Consider the following 25288-nt stretch of genomic DNA (forward strand, 5'->3'; position numbering starts at 1 on the left):
TCTTTAGGTTATGCTGGTGCCTTTTATTTAGCAGAGACCTTTGGTTGTCTATCATTGTCTGTGATTAAATAGGTTAATTCAGTTTAGGGGAGACATTTGGAAGTCTATGTGGCAGCGGATCCAAGTAATGGTGTCTACTTTAGCTGTTTCAGTACTAACAGATTTCTTGGACTCCATTCATCTTCTCCTGTCTACTACTTGGTCCCAGATTTGGAGGGGGGAATAAAGGAATCATTGTTCCCCTCAAACCTAAATATCTCAGGTATATATATTTTTAAATTAGTATTATATCAGATCACTAAATATTTTTAAATGTGAGGAATGCAAATTGAAAAGTTCACACTCTCACTGACTGGGGAAATGTAACTATCTATCTATCTATCTATCTATATATATATATATACACACACACACATACACATACACATACACATACATACATACATAAAGGCTACCAAGTTGTCTCTAGGAGTCTTTGTAGTCACTCTGTCTCTGGCTCAGCCTAAATTCTAATTTTGAGGTGAATTGGACCCTTGAGCCCCTCCACCAGCTGGTAGATTCACATGCATACCACATCTGCTGCTTTAGTACTATTTACAATTGTGGAGCCTTGTGCTCTTTTTCTTAGAATGAGATGATGAAAAAGCAAAACAGAATAGCAAATGTAGAAGGAATAGGAGGGCAAGAGGAGCGTGTAGGGCAGGAGGGAAGAGGGAATGGATAATACAGGATTTCTTCAATAGCAGGTAATTTACAAAAGAACTACATGGGCATCTTCTACTTGAAGGAGGTAAGTAGTAGTTATAAAAGGTTACACATGGATAGAAAAGATGATATAGAGGAGGAAGCAGATGAAAAACACATTTGTCTTTGCAATCTTATGCCACTAGTGATTCTTATTAGGCTTTAGGTAGTTTGTTCTTAGAAAATAAGTAATGTAGATATTCTAAATAGAAACTATAAAAAATTACTTTAATGCTGTTGAATTAAGTCTTTTACCTAATTCATATTAAGGTGCATTTAACATTATAACTTTGTTATTAATAACATAATTTTCAGCAAAATTATCAGCTTTGATATTTCTTGGGTTTAGGTTAAAGGTTTGAGAGTTTTTATTAAAAAGAATAATTTTCTCCTTTGACTTAATAACGTTAATTTTTCTCTAGTTATTGCTTCTGATTGAAGCGATTTATGAAATGTTACAGGATCATTTGGTCTTAATATTTTCAAAGAGAATAGATTAGAACTGAATATCTGAATTACACATTCTTTCAATAACACAATTCGTTCTGGGTCATATGTATACTTGTGTGAGTATGTATATGTTTGATATATTTATTTGTATACTTGTGTTTGTATAAAAGACTATGTAGCTTTGATGAGAGGTGGCTTTTTTTTTTTTGGTGACCTACATGTCCAATAGGGACATATTTAAATAAATTATTATTTATATACTTAAACATATTATTTTAGATATCATAACCATGAGGACTGTGTGATTGAAACTCTCTCCTAGTATTACATTGACCACTCTTATAATTTATCAGCTGAAAGAGAGCTTTGGCAGATATATTCTGTAGTGTTAGTTTTCCCAGACACATCATTGGGCAGGGGCATCAGGACTTTGAACCTTTATTTTATTTTAATTAATTTATTTTTTAAAAGATTATTTATTTATTTATTTGTCAGAGAGAGTGAGCACAGGCAGACAGAGTGGCAGGCAGAGGCAGAGGGAGAAGCAGGCTCCCCTCTGAGCAAGGAGCCCGATGTGGGACTCGATCCTAAGACGCTGGGATCATGACCTGAGCCGAAGGCAGCCGCTTAACCAACTAAGCCACCCAGATGTCCCCGACCCTTTATTTTAAAAAGGCTCTTTATCCTTTTTGATTCTAAAATCTCTTTCAAGGAAAGTATTAAACGGTATGAGTTTGTGTGATTACCTATACCTGTATGCTTCTATATCCCTTTTTTTAAGGACACCTGCATCCTTTTTAATATATTATTTATAGATATTTTCTATACAAAATTTCATGGGAATGATATTAAAATGGAAGATGGAAAAATCTCATGGGAATAAAATTAAAGTTAAAATGGAAAAATAGGGGCGCCTGGATGGCTCAGTGGGTTAAAGCCTCTGCCTTCGGCTCAGGTCATGATCCCAGGGTCCTGGGGTTGAGTCCCACATCGGGCTCTCTGCTCAGCGGGGAGCCTGCTTCCCTTCCTCTCTCTCTGCCTTCCTCTCTGCCTACTTGTGATCTCTGTCTGTCAAATAAATAAATAAAAATCTTTAAAAAAAAATGAAAAAATAAAATTATATGGAAGTTGCCATGTATTCGTGAAATTGCTTAGAAAGATGTTATATTTTATTTTATTTTTTTGTTATTTTTTATTTTTTTAAAGATTTTATTTATTTATTTGACAGATAGAGATCACAAGTAGGCTGAGAGACAGGCAGAGAGAGAGGGATGAGGAAGCAGGCTCCCTGCTGAGCAGAGAACCCGACGTGGGGCTCGATCCCAGGACCCCGGGATCATGACCCGAGCCGAAGGCAGAGGCTTAACCCATTGAGCCACCCAGGCGCCCCAAGAAGTTATATTTTAGCCATAGAAACTCTTTCAGCACCACTCATTTTTGGTATAATTCTTTGTAAGAAGTGGAAATTAATAATTGACTAGAAATTTTCTGTGCTTATGTTTTCTTTTTGGTTTTAAAGAAGTGAATAAAATTGTGTCTGAATGTGCGTAAGAGTATAATGTTCATGTCAGTCTATATAGTGAAATCTTACACTATCACATCTGTTATTTGATGTCTGTTACTTCAGATATCAGTAATGAATCATGTTCATATAAGAAGAAGAACATTCAAGAATTAGAGTTATAAGTCAATCCATTTTATGAGCTTTTAATGAATTCATTTTATAGGCTTTTAATAAGTATAATTGATGGCATAAGATGTAATTATAGAAAAATGTGTTTTCTTTTGAAAGCCAAATACTATTTCTAGAATTTGTAACTGTTTACATATTTAACATTAATTCTTACTTTTCAGTGTTTCTAGCATCTCATAATATAGCATGCCATGTTTCTTATTAGACAATGATTTTGGAAAACTTCTGTTATGCTTCAAAATGTCTGATAAACAAACTGAGTGGATAGAGAACTGCCGAAGACAATTTTGCAAAATGATGAAGGCCAAACCTGATATAATCAGTGGAAGTAGTAAGTATGTTGTTTAATTTTTGGGGTGTTTTTGTTATGAAAATTGTATTAATGAAAGCTGTATTTCCTAAAGATCAGCGTTGACATTTCTGGAGTACATAATACGGATCCCAGAAGTCTATTGACTTCTGAGAAACTTAAGATCCTAGAAAACAAAAATTATAATCTAAGATGCAGGGAAGCGGGGGACCAGAGAGAAGGCAAAGAAGAGGCCCACTGACTTTCACCCCTTAATGACAATAAAATTTTAGGCAGCATAAAAACTGCCAAAAAAAACTGAAATCTGAGAAACTACTAAACTTTTTTTTAAATCAATTGGAAGACTGATCTGTCTCAACTAGGTATTTGCTCAGTTTCACCAACTTTCACTTGAATATACCATATCGCTATATTTTTGGAAACTTTATAGACTTTTTAATTGACACATATTTTGAAACTCTGCCACATCTAGCCAAGTAAATTTAGTCACTCTTAAGGAAACTGAAATTTTATTTTGGGGGAATAGCTATGTTTCCTAAACTAGCAAATAAATTATTTTATATTCAAGTATTTACATGTGCATTTGTTTTCTAAAAATTATCATTTATAAATTAGCATTATTTTGAATAAAGATCTAAGAAAAAGGTTCTAATGGAAATATAAGGTAGATTTTTTTGAAAACTAAAATTGTCAACTTCATTAGCCATGCTTTATAGTTTTCATATTTATATCATTTGTTATAAAATTAAAAGTTGGAAATAAAAATGTTTATATTTTGTTGTTGGAGAAATTATATTTTCTGAGAATAGTGATATAATCTATGGGCAGCTCAGAGATGAATTCCCCAGATTTTCTTTTTGCCTCCTATATCCTAGAATGAGTGATTAAGAATGCCATCAGATGCAGGATATATAAAAAGGTGGGGGTCAATAGGTCAAATGCCTACTCTCTCTAGCAAAAGGACCAGGAAAGGGGTAGCTATCAAGACACATTTTTATAGGAAGTGACCACTTTAATCCAGCCAGACACCACAGAAAATCCTGCTGACAAGACTTGGGCACAGCCTGGACTTCCCTCCTTACCTGTCAGTAATGGGACACCCTTGCTGCTCCTTGCTAGAATTATAGCAGAGGACACTTAGAAAGTTGAGGAGTTTCATTATCATTCAGTGTTAACAGGCCCAAACTTCCACCTTTCCCTCCACACATGTATTTGTCTCATACCTGCAACAAATTTAAAATTAGAAAGTAATCAGCAAAGAAATAAAATCCAAAAGGAAATTTTAGAAGTGAAAATACTATCACCAAAATAAAAAGCTAAATGGATTGGTCCAACAATAAAATGGATAGAGGGAAGAATTGGTGACTTGAAGGTATCAGCAGAGAGGGAATAGACTGAAAAACAAAACAAAACAAAAAAATTAATAGAGCTGCAGAGACCTGTGGAGCCATAACAAAAGGTCTAACATTTGTGTCGTTGGAGACCTGGGAAGAGGTTAGGACTATAAATGTCTTTGAAGAAACATAAACTTAAAATTTTCCAAATTTATCAAGAAACCTAAATCTAAATCTATGGATTCAAGAACCAGAAACAGGGTAAACCCAAAGAAATCCACACCAAGATGCAATATAGTCAAACTTCTAAAAACTAAAGACAAAAAAATATTGAAAGCAGAGGAGAAACAACATACCTACAGGGGAAAATCAGTATCATTGGCCATGGACTTCTCACCAGAAAAGACGGAGGACAGAGGAAGTGGCATGACATTCATATGCTCAAAGAAAGAACTGTTAACCTGAATTCACTATGCATTGAAAATAGTCTTCAGGAACAGAAAGTTAAGATATTCTCAGATGAATAATTTGTCAACTGCAGACCTATCCTAAATGAAGGGATAAAGGAGGTTCTGTATCTCTGTACTATCCTCACAACTTCATGAGATTCTGTAATTATACGAAAGAAGTTTTCTTAAAAAATATAGAGGAAAATGAATGTAAACTACTTGAGAACATTGAGAAAAATAATCTGAATATGCTCATAATAATTTGTATAAAAAGTGGATATGGTTGGGTGCAGTAAGATTGTAAACTGCCTGAAGCCTATGAGCATAGTGTTAACTTCATGGGGTAGGGAGATGACGGCCATGATTTACTTCTTGAATAAGCAAGTATTCAAGGAACAACCTCTGGTGGTTACATGCAACATGGGTTGATTGGGAAAAAATTGGGTCTCTAGTGTAATTATCTTACGATCTGAAGACAACGCTAACAATGATCAAAGATAAAGAATTAAAAAGGGATGAATCCAGGAGAAATTTTGCATGTTTACAAACACTGTGCTGCCTTAGTTTTGGAACCAGCTTTGTTGTGATAGCAGTGCCAAGGGAGAAAGCAGTTATATCCAAGTATCCCTGAACAATCTGCCCTCAGTTTTTCCTCATTAGATAAACCCATGTCCCTTTGTAGTGTATATGTGTATACACACACACACACACACACACACACATATCTTATGCATTTTGTTTTTATAATCTGTGTCATAGCCCCATGGAATAAGTATGTTTAAAAGAGGGTGGCTTATGATCTAAAATCCTTTCTAGAAATTCCAGGTCTATCATTTGAAATAAAAAGATCCACTTAAGATTTTAACAAAAAAATATTTTTAAAAATTTTTTAAGAAAAAATATTTTATAGTTTACTTTCTGGACAATAATATTAAGAAATAATTTGTGTTTAAAGTTAAGTGTTTCATGATATGAACTAATTTCCTTGAATTATAGATGATGAAATTTTCAGTGAATTGACGAGTGGTTAGTCATACTGAGATAAATAGCCACTCTAGGAATTATGTAAGTTCAGCTACACTTATGTGTGATAAGTTAGATGTGCCAATGAGATTTTAGCCACAGGTTCAACTACCATATATAGATCAGTTTTTATTATCATTCCATGATTATAGCCTATCCCTCAAAATATTTGGAAGTGCATAGTGTTGTTCATAGGCTTCCTGGGCAAAATGAATCTATTAGAATCAGTAGAAATCCAAAACCTTCTCTGGATAGTTCGGTGATAAAATTTTTGTCTATGACAGTGTGGAGTAGTTTGTCTAAAAGCCTCCAGTGTATGTACCTAATAGCATAATTTTGCATTTCAAGATCAGTACTTGCCAGAAAATAGTGTGCTTTGCAAAGTCTGTGATTAGTCTGGTAACTCTTAAGTTTCAAATCATATTGTGTTTAGCGCCACAGATGTGATAATTTTCCCAATTCACTGAAGTGTGTTTAGGTATCTGTCTGATGGCTAAACCCGATTCTGGGCATAGGATTCAAAGAATTGCTTAGCGGTATGCTGTGACCTTTCCCATTAACTTAGGTACTTTATTTCAGTGCATAGCGTGTAGCAACCATATGGTTGTGCTAAAATGAGAATAATTATAATGTTAAATGGATATTTCCATTTAAAGTAAACTTTTTATATAACCTTTGTTACTAATGTGTATCTCACATTTTAGTCATTTAATTCAGAATGATTTTCTAAAAATCATTGAGATGTTCTTAAATTGTGATCTCAAGAGACTATGCATTTTTTATTTAAATTCACTTAATTAACATATACTGTATTATTTCAAGGGTACAGGTCTGTAATTCACGAGTCTTATATAATACCCAGTGCTCATCGTAACATCGACACTCCCCAATGTCCATCATCCCATTATTCTATCCCCTCATTCTTGCCCCCCTGCCAGCAACCCTCAAGTTTGTTTCCTAAGATTAAGTCTCTTATGTTCTGTCTCCCTCTCCGGTTTCTTCTTGTTTCATTTCTTTCTCTCTATATTAAATGACTTATAAACAAACACATGGAGGTTGACAGCTCTCACCTAAGGGCTATTTATGTATAGATTCGTGGATTAAAAACTTTGAAAGATTTTTCTGTGAGTGAGAGAATTTATCCCTATGCATGTGAAGATAGAAGAGTTAAACAACTCTAAGTTTACTCTTTTCCTCTCCGGCTGCTTGAAGCTTGGCCGCCATCATGAACGACACAGTAACTATCCGGACCAGGAAGTTCATGACCAACCGACTACTTCAGCGCAAACAAATGGTTATTGATGTCCATTAGGCAACACTACCTAAGACAGAAACAGTCATAGGCAACAGTCATAGGCATGATGTCATAGGCAACAGTACCTAAGACAGAAATTCGGGAAAAACTAGCCAAAATGTACAAGACCACACCAGATGTCATATTTGTATTTGGATTCAGAACCCATTTTGGTGGTGGCAAGACAACTGGCTTTGGCATGATTTATGATTCCTTGGATTATGCAAAGAGAAATGAACCCAAACATAGACTTGCAAGACATGGTCTGTATGAGAAGAAAAAGACCTCAAGAAAACAGCGAAAAGAACGCAAGAACAGAATGAAGAAAGTCAGGGGGACTGTGAAAGCCAGTGTTGGTGCTGGCAAAAAGTGAGCTGGAGGTTGGACAACAGAAGGAGTAAAGATGCTGCAGTGGTTTTATTTGTGGTGATTGTGCAGATTTTTCATGAGAGGATTAATAAACTAAGAATGTTAATGTGAAAAAAAACCCACAACAACAACTGTAAGTTTAAATAATTGACAATACTGGTGCCTTTTCTGACCCTCAACTACTATATTCTTTTTAATACTTTTTTAATACTTTAATTATTCCTTTTAATACTTATTTTAATTTGAAGTCAGAATATGAATAGAGTTCAGTGATTAAAATTTTTTTTTTATCTTAAGCCATTAAAATACTGTGGTATGCAGCTTGTTAGAGCCACAATTGTTGGAAAGCACATGTTATTCCTGTTTGATTTTACATTTTTCACATGTTCAACGCTTATTTTCTTTATGACTTATGTGCTTAAAATGTACTTGGATATGAAAAAAGGGTCCACTTAATTAACATAGTTATTATAGATTATTATATATTATATGTAATATTACATATAACACATGTTATGCATAATATATATCATATATTATATTTAGTTAATATAGATCAGTCAATAAAATATATAAAATATATATATTCTGTATATGCATATCATTTACTTCATACATTTCTTTCCAAAAAAACAATTCTGGATACTATATTAAGTATAATTCAACTGATTATATACATTTTGAGAGTAATACAACTGATTATATACATTTTGAGAGTAATATATGCAAATATATTTTTATATATTTGATATGTATATATACACACACATTTGAGAGTAATATATGCAGATATATACAACTGATTATGTACATTTTGAGAATAATATATGCAATCATAGTGGCATCATCTATATGGCATTATCAGTCCAGTCCAGGAAAGAATCATTTGTCCCTTCTAAACCAGATAGAGAAAAGCTTACTTTTTCTTTTTTTTTTGGACACAGTTCTTTATTGTTTCACTGAGAGATAGGCATCTTTTCCAACTTTTTTTAAAATTAATGAACTCTATATTTTAGAGCAATTTCAGATTTACTGCAAAATTGAGCAGCAGGTACACAGAGTTCCCATATATGTTCTATGCCTTGCACATGCACAATCTCCCCCACTATAAACATCTCACATCAGAGTGATACACTTGTTACAATCAATGAACCTACATTGACACATCATTATCATCCAAAGTCCATAGTTTACATTAGGGTTCACTCTTGGTGTTTGCACATTCTATCAGTTTTGACAAAAGTATAATGGAGAAGTTTATCCACCATTGTTGTGTCATAGAAAAGAGTGTCACTGCCCTAAAAATCCTGTGTTCTGCCTTTGCATCTTTCCCTCCACCCAACTACTGGCAAGTTTACTTATGATCCAGTTGCCTCGAACAGATACAAAGTTGCAAAGTGTATAAAACATATCATATGTCCTGGTCTTGAAAGGGAAGGGAGTTGTTATGCCTTGATTGTGGTCTTGGAGTTCAGAAAATTTTTCCTGTATGTGTGAATAATGATGGTAAGATATTATAGCCTAATTAGTGATGATTTTCTTTCTGTATCAAAATCATTTAGCAAATTCTGAAGTAATACTTAGAGAATCTAAAGATAACAGATGATTCTTTTCCAGTTTTACATTGAATAGGTTCGCAGTGAAGCAATTAAAATTTAATTTACATGAGAAACATTGTTATGAATATTAAAGTGGTATGTGTTTTGAATTGGACCCCCTTAAGAGTATAACTGTGAAGAAGTTCAGATGACTTTTATCTACTAGTCTGTGACTTTAGAGATACATTATCATGTATTATTCTTGACCTTTAATATCCTAATTATTCTCTTGTTTATTACAGATTTACTGGAATTGCTTGAAAAATTTGTGCTTCATATCTCTGAAAACCTCTCTGAATGCTATTTCCCCTCAGTGGAATATATAGGTATGTTTTGAGCATCTTGAATTTTAAAAAACAATTATCTAAAAAATAGTATTTCATAGAGCTGTCTAATTAGGTTAAAAATATGCACAAGGTTTCTCATCTTAAAAATTTCTCATTTTGTGCTTTGTACAGTGTGAATATCTTTCTATATCTTTTTTGCAAATATTTGGGTTTTCTTGTAACTTACTAACTCCTTTTTGACCTCTTTTTTTCCTGTCTACCCATCAAAAGTTGTTTTTCATTAAGGCAGTGTCTTCCTCTCTTTTGATTCTATCCACTATCCTCTAGGATCTCATTTGTTTGTACTATTTTACCAACCTCATATATTGATAACTTCAAAATTCACATCTTCTATTCAGAGATCTACTATAAGCTTCACTGCTTAATGGGTAAACATCACCTGGATGTGCTACAGAAACCCTCAAACTGGAAATGTCCAGCAGGGCCCTCACCTCATCATACCTTATTAATGTGTATCTTTTTTCTACATTATCTGTTTTGGTGGGCAAAACAGTCATCTACTGTCCGTCTAAACTGGAAACTGGAAAATGATCTAAGTCCATATTTTCTTCTCAATTACCAAACTATGTTAATCCTATGTTCTTAATAGATCACAAATTTATCTACTTGATTGATCTCTTCTTTGTTCAGACCGCTATTACTTCTTGCCTAGGGTATTACAACAGCCTCTTTTCCTGGTGTCGCTGATTAGAATCTGATTTCTTTTCAAAGGTATTCTTTATGCTGCTCTCAAAGTGACCTTTGAAGTACAAATGTGACCTACTCATTCCTCTGCCCCTTGGAAGATACCCATTGACCACTGCATAAAATCTAAACTTCTTTCCATGATACCCAAAGCCTTACATTTTTTTTTTTTTTTTACATTTTCATTCTCTCTGGCATCTTGTCTTTTTCTCCCTGCCTTCTGTTTATTTTTCAGGAACACTAAACTATTAGCAGGACTGCCAGCTTCTCCCTTCCCCCACCCAAAGACACATTCATTTATGAAATGCATATAGAATTTTTATAAGCATTTAGACACAGCAATAAACAAAAGAGGGAAAAGATCTTGCCTTCTTGTGGGAAGACAGACAATCTTTAGTAGATCAAATAGTATGGTGGCAAATGAGAAATGCCAAGCAGGAAAGAAGGCTAGGGAGTGCTAGCTTGGGATGGGGGTTACATTATTAAATCGTGTTCAGACTAGCAGAGTTGGGAGCAAGATATGTAGATGTTTTCAGGAGATGAAATTCCAGCTATTGACCAGGAAAGAGACAAGTATGGCTGAACATGGTATGCGAGAAGCATTGTCGGTATTGAAGTCAGAGAGGGAAGGATGATAGAGGGTTTTTGAAAGTCACTGCAGGGTCTTGAGCATAGCCACACAGGCTCTGATTTACATTTTTACAAAAAAGATCGCTGTGGCAGGTAAGTTGAGCAAAGATTGAAGGGAGGAAGATGGCTAAGGCAGGGAGATGAAGTAGGAAGCTATTAAGAAGATCCACATGAAAAGTGGTAATGGTTTGGATGAGGATGTCAGTGGGAGATAGTATTTGGATTCTGGGTATATTTTGATGATCGAGCCAACAGAATTGAGTAGCAGATTGACAATGGCATGTGAGAGAAGGAAGGAATCAAAGAAGACTCCCAAGTTATTGATCCAAGTCACTGGAAGGATTAAATTATCATACACTGAGATGAAGAAGAATGGGGGAAAAAATAAGTTGGAGAGAGGAGGTGAAGAGCTTGCTTTTATGTTATGTTTTGGATACTTGTTATATATTTAAATGAACGTATTTTTTATACATTGGATATTTGAATCTGGAATTTAGGGGAAAGGTGTGGGCTGGAAATACATATTGCTAAATCATCAGCTTAGTATATAAAGCCAGTATGCATCTCTGTCATGTCTTTCTCATATTCTGACTTAATGTCTAATTCTTCATGTGACAGTAAACTCTTGTAGCATAGTTTTTATGTCTTATCTGTCATATCCTCTGCAACTAGAATGACAGTGTTAAGAAATATTTGACAAATAAAAGAACGAATAGCTAAAAGAATGAAGGAGGGAGGGCTTTATAAACAGTGCCAATCAGTTTGTCTTAATTTTAACAGGCAATAGATTAAACCTCTAAGATTTCCGAGCAGAAGCTTTACCTGACTCATCTGTACTTTAGGAAGATTATTTTAGTGACTATATAAAGGATGAACTAGAGTGCAGAACTGAAATCTGCCAGAGATGAATCTCCAGGCATGAGGGTCAGTAAAGTAGAGGAGTAGCAGAGACTTATGAAAATAATCAAGGGATAGTGTTCCTCTTCCTTATAAGGGTAACATGACTTCTCTGTTTGCTGAAGAAATCCTCATTTAAATATTTATTCAAGTTAGACACTATACATCTTATTTCCTTAAAAAGAAAAATATATGCTTCCAGTCTGGCCCAGCCTATACTTCTGGCCCTATTACTCACCACTGATCAAAGGCCCCCTGTGCATTCATGCCACTGAAACTTTGCTCCTACTGTTCCTTCTAGATGAGCTTTTCTTCCCCCATATGATAATGTAAAACTTAACGGTAAAGTTGCAGCTAAAATGTTCACTTCCCTCTTACTCTGAAGTAGATGTTCCTCTTCTCTGCTCATTATATTCATTTTAAACTACCGTTTTGATATTTATTATATTGTATGTGGCTAGTTCAGATTATTCCATTAGGTTTCAAACTCCTTTGTACCTTTGGTATAGTATTTGATATATCTTTATTGAATTAAATATATAAACTGTAACATCAGCATCTGTATTCACACCAATACATTTGTGTAGTAATTCTAAATATATTGATATTTACAAATACACATATGAACATATACCTAATTATTTACACAGCCCCTTTAATGCAAATTTGACAAAGGAATAAAAGAGAACTTAAGAAAATGAGAACAAAGAAATGAGAAGAAAATGTAAGGTAGCATTAAATAGAGATTAAAGTAGGTGAAAGCATTTGATACCTATTGAGTACCTCTTGTGAGTTAAATAGTGTGCTGAAGTACATAATGTGTATTATATTATTCAACTCTATAACTGCTCTTTGCAGTAGGCATAATCATCACTTTTAAAATCAGGAGACTGAGGTACAGAGGAAGGAAAACAGAGATTGTGAGGAGAGTTTCGAAGAAAAATATTTGTGAAGAAAATTATAACTTTATGAATAAACCTGAAAATGTATATGGAGAGATACAGAGATTAATTATTGGTCAAGTCTATGAGTATGAAAGGAAATAAGAAGTGATAATTATGGAGATTTGCATGGCCAGAGGGGGGTATCTCCCTAGTCTTCACTATAATCTCCAATTTCTATAGCTCTCCTTGGCACATTGTTATGTTGTATCATATTTTCTGTGATAATCTAAAATTAACATTATGTTGTATACATAATCTAAATACTCAACAAGACTAATTGCTCAGTGTGTATATATTCAGTGCCCTTTGTAGAATTTCTAAATTATGATGTGGAAGATGTCAGATGTTGACTCTTTTGAATGTATTTTCTAGGCAGATAAACCCCAAATGTGAATTTAAATTCTTTAAAGGCTCTAACTGAACAGCTCTCCACTGGAATTTTAGAGTACAGCCAAAAATAAAGTCACTTCCTGTTTGATTGTATAATATATGTTATTATGATACGGTAAGCTTGTTAATATCATTTTCTTCCCATGATATCCTCACCCTTCACCTCTTTTTTGGGGGGGTGCTGGTGGAACAATGATTTCCTATTATAAAATTTCACTGTATTTACTTTAAATAAATAAAAACCATGTTTCGATATAAAAAAGAAAATCCTAGATGGATATATTCAGTATTTTTTCATGTTTCTTGAAATGAGAAATTGATTATCTTTTTAAAAATGACAGCTTGCTTAAACCCTAAGGTAGCTGAAATTAGAATAACACAATCATCCATCTGTTGTTAGTTCCCTCAGGATTCCAATCTATTATAAAATTTGCAGATCTGGAAAAATCAAATTAGTTTAGCTGTTTATCCCCTTAAAGAAAGAGGAATGAACAAAGTTCTGCACATTTGCAGTTTATAAGTCTATATAAGTATTTTTCCAAGTCTTAACTGATGTTAATTTTTTGTTGGTTCAGTTCCCTGGAATGAGTTGGGGATTATTTTTTTCCTAATGTAATTGCTTCTTTAAATGATAAACTAAGTACTCCTTTAAAGGTGGGAAATATTTTTAATGTTTTATCTTTATGTTGCTTATCAAACAGTTGGAAAGAAATCAGAAAATTTTGTATTGTTTTACCTTTTGATTATTAAAATACTTTTTAAACTTAATATATATTGTCAAAAATCTTTTATACAGTTTTTGGATATTCAGCAAATATGCTCTTTGCCACCTTCCATTTATGGAGCATGTTTGTGAGTATGCTTAATAATTGCAAGGAAGTATATAATATGAATTAATTATGATATCCTCAAGTGGGGGAAATAGTGTATCCACCTAAAATGATGAATTAAATAAATTGCAACAACTAGTAAAATAAAATAAAGAAAACTGACATTTTTCAGCTGGCTACTTTATTTTCAGGCAGTGTGCCTTTAAGTATAGTATTTGTACTGGGTTATTGTCAAATGAGGGTTTTGTTTTAAGTGTGATAGGTGTTTAGTGGAAAGAGTGATCAGTGTTGACTAGTGCCATTGTGAAAGACAAGAGGAAGAAGCAATACTGGAGCAAGAGGAGTGGTGCTAGTATGGCTAAAACAAAAAGTAGGAGAGAAGGAGTCTTGCGGGAAAGGGTAGTAGCATAAAGACATGGAAAGAAATCCTTTTTTCTAAATAATGCTGACTATACCAATTAGGGGCTGACACTCTTACAGTAACTTGGCCACAAGAAATTGAATTTTATGTCCATATGAGTTCAATAAAATGGATATTTATAACCCTGTGTTTAAAGAGAAGCAACAGAATCTGCCCACCAACTCTGGGAAAGGAAGGAAGTAGGAGAGAGTGTACTGACTGGTTGACTTCTTTGGGTGGTGAGAGTTCTTTGACTTTAGATAGTTACAGCAGGACTTCAGAAGAATCAGTAAACAGCCAAGCAGTAACTGCTTTTCTAACCATGGAAATGTATTCCAGTGGAGAAATTCTTTGCTCTTCTGAAAATTAATTTTTTTCCACACCATTAGCCAAGTGCCAGGCAGAATAGATTTCATTTCTTCTACTGCTCTATGTGCTAGCTTTGTGAACCAAAAATAGAACAGAATGCATTACGAGAGTGAGCAATTTCAGTCAATATTAAGTCAATTTTTCCAACTCATTTTCTTCTGAGACCATTATATTTACAATTACATGGATTGGTTATTTCAAATAGTTAATGCTTTGATTAAATTAGACATTAAGTAGGGTAAGTATGATGGTACAGGTGTCATTGTTTGTTTGACTTTTTATCAGTAACTTGTTATACTTTTCATAGTGACTCCAGGGAGTAGGAGTTATATCATCCATTTATTACTTAATTTCAATGTACAGAATATATTTTTAAGTCCCTATCTATTTCCTTCTCCAACTTGCTCCATTTGATATGCAGTGCAACTTCTTATTCATTCATTTTTGCATTTATGTATTCATTCATTCAGTGTTTGTTAAGCACCTATTATGTATCTTACACATAGATGTGCACATTTCAGTGAGTCACTGGTTACCAGTGAAGACATCCATTTTTATCACTGAATTTTATTTATTTTAATAATTTTAATATTAAATAATAATTTTAATTTAAAAAAATTAATTTTAATAATTTTACTAATTTTATCCCATCAGTTTTATTTCTGAAGATTTTAATTACTGCTTCACAAGTTGTATTTAGTCCAGATTGTATATAACAAAAGATTATTTCACTGAACTTTTGTAGTCAAATATCTGTTTCCGTTTGTCAAGTTGTCATATATCAAACACAAATTTAAAATTGAAGTGTCTCTTTTAGTAAAATATATAGTAAATAGAAAACTACTTTCTGATTTCTTCATTCCTGCTTGGAAACTTTATTTTTTTCAAATGGGTTTTATTCAACTACCGTCCCTGTATCTATCGAATATTAGGGGTTTTTTTGAGTGGGTATTTGATGTTTATTCTGGTATGCTTAATACCCCCGTATATTCTCACTAAAAAGTGATTTAACCACTTTTTGAAGATTTAACCACTACATTATTTAAAGTGAAATTTGTGAAATGGAGTATTACTGTCTGATTTTAACTATATCTAAACTTTTATTCCTTTAAATGTGGATCTCAAGTTCAGTGCAGAGGAAATAAGCTGTAGAGGTCTTTAAAAATACAAATGACTGGATATTCACGCTCAGCAATCTCATCAGCAGTATGGAGTGAAGTGTATTTGTCTTTACTTTTAAAAAAACTCAGAATTTTGATGTACAGCTGTAATTGGGAACCATTATCTGTTGAAATGTGCAGATTTAAGTTTCTACTCTGAATATACAGAAACATAAACTTTTATTTTTTTTTTTATTTTTTTTTTAAAGATTTTATTTATTTATTTGACAGACAGAGATCACAAGTAGGCAGAGAGGCAGGCAGAGAGAGAGGAGGAAGCAGGCTCCCCGCTGAGCAGAGAGCCCGATGCGGGGCTCGATCCCAGGACCCTGGGATCATGACCTGAGCTGAAAGCAGAGGCTTTAACCCACTGAGCCACCCAGGCGCCCAGAAACATAAACTTTTAGAGAGAGAATAGATCTGGGAAATTATTTACACAATCCTAGAAAAGTTCAAAGGACTCCTCAGACGACAGTTAGACCACTCTGGAATGACTCTTTCCTTCCATAGGAAAGAAGTAAGAACCTGAATCATACAACATTTAAGTGTCATAATCCTTTTGGGTAACTACTTTCACCTTGATCCTTAACTATTCCATTCTTCATTGACAGAGAGGTCAGCATCTTCTCCTAGAAGCCACCATGATGTATAGGATACAATGGCATCAGGGACACTCATTATTAGCACCATTAGCCAACTTCACACTCCTCTTACTGTAAAGATACTTAGCTGTGTCATACTTTTGCAGAAGAGGAACATTAGTATTACAAGTGCCAGATCAATGTATTAATGAAGATAAATATTTCTCATGTTTAATAATCCAGTTTTATATGTACTAGAATTCAAAGTGTTCTCATCTAATCGAAGTTAAAACTGTTCTGGTAATAGTTTATAAAAATCAATCTTTTATAAAGTACGGAGAAGTGGAATTCGTGGATCAGAGAATGGAAGTATGTTTAATTTTACGAAAAATTGCCAAACCATTTTCCAAAATAGTTGTACCATTTTACACTCTTGCCAGCATCATATGACAGTTCCAGTTCCTCCTTATTCTTACTGACACTCAGTATTTTCCATCTTAAATTTTAGCCATTTCGATGGGTGTGCAGTAATATCTCCATGTTGTTTTAATTTGCTTTTTCCTGATGACAAATGATGTTGAACACTTCTTTTGAGATGTCTGTGCAAGTGTTTTGCTTCTCACTCACCCCCATTATTTCTATATGGGTTTCATGACTTTTTATGTTTGAATTATGGGTGGTAGTTATATAATGATTATGGATTCAATCTCTTGTCCAATTTATACTGCATATATTTTCTTCCATTATGTGGCTTGTCTAGTTATTTTCTTAATGTCTCATGATGAAATTTTGATGAAATCCAGTTTGTCAACTTTTCTTTTTTTCTTCTATGGTCTGTACTTTCAGGGTTTTGTTCAGAAAAATCTTTGCCTACATGAGGACCGTAAAGATAGTTTTCTATACTTAATACTTTGCCTTTTACCTGCAGGTCTATAATCGATATTGAATATTTTTTTGTGTATGTGTGAGGTAAGGGTTTACATCTTTTTTCCCAGATATCTACTTGTTCCAGAACACTTGTTTGAAAATCTTTCTTACCTCATTGTATTGCTTTTATATTTTGTCAAAACTTAATTGAGTATATAAGTAAGAATATACAACTTGTTCTTATTCTTAGGAGAAAAGTTCTACATTGATTTTTGAATGTCAAACCAACTTTGAATTTCACAGATGAATTCCTCTTGATCATGATACTTCATCCTTTTAATATATTACTGAATTTGAAAGGCTAATATTTTAAAAATATTCTTCTATTTATATTCATGTGCAATATTGGTCATTAGTTTTCTTTTAATGTCTTTGAATTATTTGGGGATCATGGTTATGTTGTGCTTACAAGTGTGCAAGATTGTTATTTTACTTATTTGATAGAATTCACTTGTGACACCATTTGGGTCTGAGTTTTCTTCATGGTCTGCTTTTTAAATATTAATTCAGTTTCATTAATAAATGTAAGACTTCAGATTTTCTATTTCTTCTTGGGCCTGTAGGATGTATGGTGATATTTCCTCTTTTATTCTTGATACTGATAATTTGTGTTTTCTCTTTCTCTTTTTTCTTTATAGCCAGGTAGAGATTTGTCAATATTATTGATCTGTTCAAAGAATCAGCGTTTGGTTTTATTGATATCCTCTGTACTTCTTTTTTTTCTGTTTTATTGATATCCTCTGTACTACTTTTTTTTCTATTTTATTGGTTTCTATTGTGTTTTATTTCTTTTTTCTGCCGACTTTAGGTTTAATTTCCTCTTCTTTTTCTAGCCTCTGTGATGGAAGCTTAGATCATTGACTTTAAACCTTTATTCTTTTCTAATATAAGTATATAGAGCTATAAAGTTTCCCCTAAGCAATGCTTTAGTTGCCTCCCAACGCATGTTTAGAAATGTCTTAATTACCATTTCATTAAAAATATTTTCTAATTTAGCTTGCTAGATTGCTTTGACCTTGATTAATTTGCAGTGTGTTGCTTAACTTTCAAGAATTTGGAGATTTTCCAGATATCTTTTTGTTACCGATTTCTATTTTAATTCTATTTGTGTTTATAGATTATACTCTGTATAATTTAATTTCTTTCAAAATTTTTAAAACTTTTTATGGTGAGTAAATATTCTGTCTCAGTAAATGTTCCATTGACAAGTGAAAGGATATATATTTTAGAATTGATAGTTGTAGTGTTCTGTAAATAACCAAGAAGGGCAATTTAGTTGCTCATGCTATTCAGATTTTCTAAATAGTTTCTGAATTTTTGTCTTGCTTTTGGTACAAACACAGATACAGTAGTGTTGAGCTCTCCCTTTATTATTTTATGCTTACCTACTTGTCCCTTTAATTCTTTAGTTTTTGCTTCATGTATTGTAAGGTTTTCCAATTTGGTAAATAAATATTTAGTATTGCTTTTTCTTCTTGATGAATTGACCATGCTGTTATTTTTAAAAAGTCTTTTTTATCTGTAATACTCCTTGCCCTGGAATGTATTTTGTCTGATAATAATACAGACGTTCAGCTTTCTTATAACTGGTGTCAGTATAATATGTCTTCCCATCTTTAATATCATGTCTTTTAGTTTAAAAGGCATCTAAAGATATATAGCGTGTGGTTGCATCTTGCTTCCTGCTTTTAATTCAGTCTCAGAATTTCTGCCATTTTTTTTTGTGTTTTTAGCCCATTTACATGATTACTGATATTTTAAAATTTTATCTATGATTTTGATATTTTTGTCTACTATGAATTAATACCATGTATTTCACATAAGAACCTTACAAAAGTTTATTTTCATTTGTCCTTCCTGTTTACTATTTTTTCTATGCATTTTACTTTTACATGTTATTATTCCTTTGAATCAATTATTTTTAAGTAAATTAAGAAACAAGAACAAAGTTATTTATATTTGCACATACATTTACAATTTCTTACACCATTGTATGTGTGTTAATGTGTGTTGTATGTGTATGTATCCGTGTATTCATCTGGTACCATTTCTCTTCAGCGTGAAGAACTGTGGTGGTTTTTGTTTTGTTTTGTTTTTGAGTGTAGTTGACACACATATAGTTACACTAATTTCAGGTGTACAACATAGTGATTCATTAAGTTTATACATTATTCTGTGTTCACTACAAGCGTAGCTGCCCTCTGTGTCCATGTGTTGCTATTACAGTATCAAGTGACTGTATTCCTTTATACTGTGGCTTTTATCCCCAGGATTTATGCATTCCATAACTGAAACCCCTTCACCCATTTTGCCTAACCTTCCACCCCACTCTCCTTTGGCAACCATCAGTTTGTTCTCTGTATTTGTAGGTCTGATTCTGCTATTTATTCTTTTTTTTCCACATATGAGTGGAATGATGTGTTATTTGTCTTTTTCAGTCTGACTTATACTCTCTATGTCCATTCATGTTATTACAAATAGCATGATCCTATCCTTTTTTAGCTGTGTAATACTCTGTGTGTGTGTCTGTGTGTGCGCATATATGTATGCACATATGCATACCATATCTTCTTTATCCATTCATCTGTCGATGGACACTTAGGTTGCTTTCATATGTTGGCTACTGTAAATAATGCTGCAGTAAACATAGGGGTGCATGTATCTTTTTGAATGTTTTCATTTTCTTTGGGTAATACCCCATAGTGGGATTAGTGGGTCATATGGTATTTCTATTTCTGTTTTTTTTTTTTTTTTTAGGAACCTCCATACTGTTTTCCATAGTAGATGTACCAGTTTATATTCCCACCAACAGTTTACAAGTGTCCTTTTTTCTCCATATTTTTGCTAACACTTTATCTCTTATTTTTTATATTTTAGCCATTCTGACAGGTGTGAGGTGATGGCTCACCTTTGATATTTGCCCAAGAATGTTCAGACTTCTTTATTCACGAAAGTCAAAATCTGAGAAAAGAAACACAAATGTCACAAAAAAATAAACTTCAGGATATACATTGAATAAACAAATTTCAACATATCTACATAATGGGATACTACTTGCAATAAAAAAATACTATTGATACATGTTACAATATGGAATGCATCACAAAACATTGTGTTAAGAGAAATAAAAAACACAAAAGGGTACATATTATGTGATTCCATTTATATGATGTTCTAGGTAAAGCTAAACCAACAGTGAAAGAGATCAGAACACTGTCTGGTTTAGCGAAGAAGGATGTGCAAGAATTGGCTAGAAGAGAGCATAAGGGGACATCTACATGAGGGAAATATTCCATATCTTAGAAGCGTGTGGGTTATACAGCTTGTATGCATTTGTCAAAATTAATTAAACTGTACATTTAAAATCTTTATATTTCTTTGAACATAAGGTATACCTCAATAAAATATATCTTCCTAATTAAAAAGCAATCTTATAATACCCTATTATGATAGTTGATAGGAGGTAGGTCTATTTCACATCTATGAACATATATAAAGGCAACATATTTTATTGAAACTACTTAAATTTTGCAAAGTCAGCCAGTGTCACCAACACTGCAGCACCAAAGTCTTAATGTTATTTAAACTTGGGAAACTAAAATATAATTAATAATAAAATAGAGGATCACCAGGAGTGTATTCAGGTACTGACATAGAAGGAACTTCCTGGTCACTACCCAAATGAATTTTATCTGATTGTGTTGTAATGGGCATTGGTACAGCTATTTAAATTATGGCTGACTTTTTAAAAATGCTCTTGAGGGGCGCCTGGGTGGCTCAGTGGGTTAAAGCCTCTGCCTTCGGCTCAGGTCATGATCCAGGGTCCTGGGATCAAGCCCCGCATTGGGCTGTCTGCTCTGCAGGGATCCTGCTTCCTCTTCTCTCTCTCTCTGCCTGCCTCTCTGCCTACTTGTGATCTCTGTCTGTCAGGTAAATAAATAAAATCTTAAAAAAATAAAAAAATTAAAAAAATGCTCTTGATAAGACTAAGAACTTGAAATTATAGGGAACATATGAATGATTAATAGTTTAAAAATTGGCCATTTTATGAGAGTGAGAATAATATGTGACATGTGACATGTATGTTTTTGGTATAAAGTAATAGAAACTCAATTTTTTTTGTGTGTGTGTAGGAGAAAGATACTGGCTCTTATAAATGGGGCAAAACTGTCCTTAGCAATCTGTACATCTAGAATTTACATCTATTAGTATAGTTAGAGTTCTAAATAGGGAGGAATTCTAAGTTTATAAAAAATAGCTTAACTGCTCTTTATAGGCCAAATGTAAAATACTGCTAAGTTTGTGTTCTGAACCGAATAAGTAAAACTCAGATGTAGCTTGTCAGGAAATTAACTGAGCTCTTAAGTTTATTTTATTTTATTTATTTATTTTTTAAGATTTTATTTTTTTATTTGACAGAGAGAGAGAGTAAGTAGAGAGGCAGGCAGAGAGAGGGCTCCCTGCTGAGCAAAGAGCCTGATGCAGAGCTTGATCCCAGGACCCTGAGATCATGACCTGAGCTGAAGGCAGAGGCTTTAAACCCACTGAGCCACCCAGGCGCCCCAATTTTATTTTATTTTAATTAATTTATTTATTTTTAAAGAAAATGACCACTGTAGGTAGGTAAAAGACTAGCCTGGTTTGGCTGGGCTTATGAGGACTTCCTGGGGCATGAGACTTTCAGAGCTAAAACCATGCAGGACCTAGGCAAACTAGGAGAAACAGGGTACCTTACCTCTAAGAGTGCTAAAAGATGAATTATTGCTGGTCCAATGAGTAGATGTTTGATAACAGTGATGTTTAATTTGTTGTTCTTCCTTATCTCTGTAGATCTCAAGTCTAGCCATATTTTACCGTTCAGTTTAAGTGCCACTTCTATGTAATCTCTCTCTCTTTCTGAATTCACAGAACACTCTATCTGTACCATTCTTGTTCCACTTAGTCCTTTAAAACATCTTTATCAGAGTTATCTATATACGAATTTTATCTCTGGCACTACATGGAAAGTTCTTTTAGGGCATGATGTATGATTTCTTTTTTATCCCCCATAGCTTCTAGCATCGTGCTTCACACTTACTTTATCAGAAAGGGTGTATTAAAAGGAATGAATGAATCCACAAGTTAAGTAGATTATGCTAATAGGATGAGATGCACCAGTGTTTAATAGGAGGAAAAAAAATGGTGGGTGGCTGGGGGACACTTGGGTGGCTCAGTGGGTTAAAGCCTCTGCCTTTGGCTCAGGTCATGATCTCGGGGTCCTGGGATCAAGCCCTGCATCGGGCTCTCTGCTCAGCAGGGAGTCTGCTTCCTCCTCTCTCTCTCTGACTGCCTCTTTTACTACTCGTGATCTCTGTCAATTAAATAAAAAAATGAATAAATAATAAAAAAATCTTTAAAAAAATAAGCCGTAGTTTAATATTAGCTTTGTTAAAAAACAACAAAAAAAACAAAAACAAAACAAAACAAAAAAAACCCTACTGACATGAGTATGAGAAACCCAGCCTTTAGTCCTCTTTACCACTAGATAACTATATGGACAAGTTCCTTAATATTTTACATGTGTATGTGTGTGTTTGCACATGCACGCTACAGTTTCTTTAGCCAAAAATTGAAAGTTACAACTAGAACCCTCAGTGCTTCTAATGATGCTACTGAGCATTCACTGTTAGCTTCGTCATCCATGTTCTCCAGAACCAATCTAAATTTTCAACCTCTCCTATATATCCCATATAGCCCCTTCACTTTTCATAGATCACAAACTCCTACTCCTCAAAGAAGATGCACCTGCTGGAAGAACTTTGTTCACCCCAACCTCATATATTGTTATACATTATAAGCAGTATACTGATTATTCCTTCTTGACACTCATGTTTAAATCTTTAAGTGAACAGCCATACTTATACATATTTGTAAATCAAAATCTTATAAATGCACTGGTTAATGAACGTACAATGTTCTACATCATTTTGGGGTTAAGAGCTTTTGTGTTCTGAGAGCTGAGTAAAAATAGGTTGCTTTAAAACTACAATTAGTTATTTTGTACTTAATATGCTTTTAAATGGCTCTTATAGGAGAAAAGTTATTTGTAAAAAGTTTCCTATTAATTTCTTTGAAAATGTAACTGACAGCTCTTAAAAGAACGAATTCATCAATGTTTTCAAAATTCACATTAAAATATGTAAAAATATTACTTTAATCAATTTTCAATTAAAATGTGATTATTATGCAGACTTTTATACATTTTTATAACCCAGTTTGCTATTGTTTTTAGCTACTGATGCAAATGTGAAGAACGAAAGTCTTTCATCTGTGCAGCAGCTTGGCATTAAAATGACTGTCAGGTATATTATAGGGAAATATCTCCCTTGTGCATTTCTAGAATTTGTTTTATCTACCTGATATGTGTTTAATAGTATTTAACAACCAACTATTTTGTGTACTTTAGATGCAGAGTTTATCATTCAGAAAATAATAACTTTGTTTTGGAGATATTGGCACATGATTAAATTACCTCTGCTGGTAAATCAGTTATGGTTCATTATCATTTCAGAGGCTAATTACAGTATATTTAAGCCTCTATGACTGCAGGTTTTTTAGAAAAATGAATTGTAAAAATCAGCACATTGGTAGCACAATCATGCCATTTTTAAAAATATAGATTTTAATTGTCAAGCTATGGTAATGAGTACAAAAGTACCTTAAGGATAGATGCCGAAGTTAAAAATGAATAAACTAATTATAGTAGTTTGAATTTTTAGTACCCAAATAGTAATTTTCAAAAGAAGCCAAACAGCAGACTGTGAATTAAGGAGTGAGTCTCCTCTCTTGCTTACTAAATGGGGATTTCACAGTTCCATCCTACTTCAGTGGGTAATCTTTAGAATCTATGGAAGTTTTTAAAATGACTATTTTTAGTAAATTCATAGCATTATAATGAAAAGTGTGATAGTAATTCTGGCTAATCCGTCTGTATCACATAAAGCATGTAACTCATTGTTTTGTGACCCTATATCTGCTTTTTATTTTATAATGTCCAATTTCTATTCTGAAATGGAATCCATAGATAACATGAGCAGGCTAGTCACATATTTTTTAAATTCAGTATAATGTCTTATTGGTAAGATGTGAATGGAAAGTGATTTGTAATGAAATGTTTATACCCAGCTACAGTATATGACTGAGCTGTCAGCCATATAGAATCACTGTGACTTTCGCAGCTGCAAATAGATTGCTGATGTTTTGGTGCTTCAAATACGGCTCAAGTTTTGCCACTGGCAAAGTGACTTTCCAAAATGGAAACAAGTCTTAGGCTTCAAACAACAAAAGTACTATATTTTCCTGATTTACACATTTAGTTGCATTCAGTGTATAATAAAAAATATAGAAAAAAATATTTTATGATATTATATAAAGCAGAATTGGTTTCAGATAATTATAAATAGCTTCTTCATCCATGCAAATAATAGGCAGGCCATTTGTAAGTGGTTGTTCAGGACTGCCCCACATCTAACCTCCATTACTCACCAACTACTATTTGTGTCCGCAGTCACTATGCAATCAGAAATGCCCCCATGAATTTCCCAGGCGGCTGCAGGAGGGGAAATACTCCCTCTCAGAACCTTTGGATAAGATGAAATCTAAAATTGCTTCTAGACTTAACATTTAGTCAGTCTACCCTGTCAACATTACATGTTTTAGGTTAAGTTCAGGAAAAAATGCTTGTATTCTTCTCATCTACGGTATCTGCATTTTGTTCTCTATTATTGTTTTATTTTCCTTTAAAGTTGTGAGTATTTACCAGATAATTACTGCTAATCCAAATATGATTATCAGGAACATACACTTAATGTAAAGCTCTCCCTACT

The 25288-nt window shown here is 33.5% G+C and overlaps 2 protein-coding genes across 2 annotated transcripts in view; both read left to right on the forward strand.

Moving 5' to 3' along the window:
• The window catches only part of TBC1D32 (TBC1 domain family member 32), a 219780-nt gene that overhangs the window by 160123 nt on the left and 34369 nt on the right, over positions 1-25288 (forward strand). Inside the window, exons 27-29 of the mRNA XM_080805345.1 lie at positions 3093-3218; positions 9507-9590; positions 23695-23764. Of these exons, the coding sequence (XP_080661471.1) occupies positions 3093-3218; positions 9507-9590; positions 23695-23764 (280 nt within the window). The remainder of the gene's footprint in view (positions 1-3092; positions 3219-9506; positions 9591-23694; positions 23765-25288) is intronic.
• On the forward strand, positions 7229-7670 carry LOC308344028 (small ribosomal subunit protein eS24-like; the record flags this gene model as incomplete). Its single annotated transcript, XM_080805344.1, has 2 exons — positions 7229-7306; positions 7374-7670. 2 exons carry the CDS (start codon positions 7229-7231, stop codon positions 7668-7670), a joined length of 375 nt encoding a protein of 124 aa, XP_080661470.1.

Source organism: Martes martes (genome assembly GCF_963455335.1).
Source record: "Martes martes genome assembly, chromosome: 6".
Lineage (NCBI taxonomy): Eukaryota > Metazoa > Chordata > Mammalia > Carnivora > Mustelidae > Martes > Martes martes.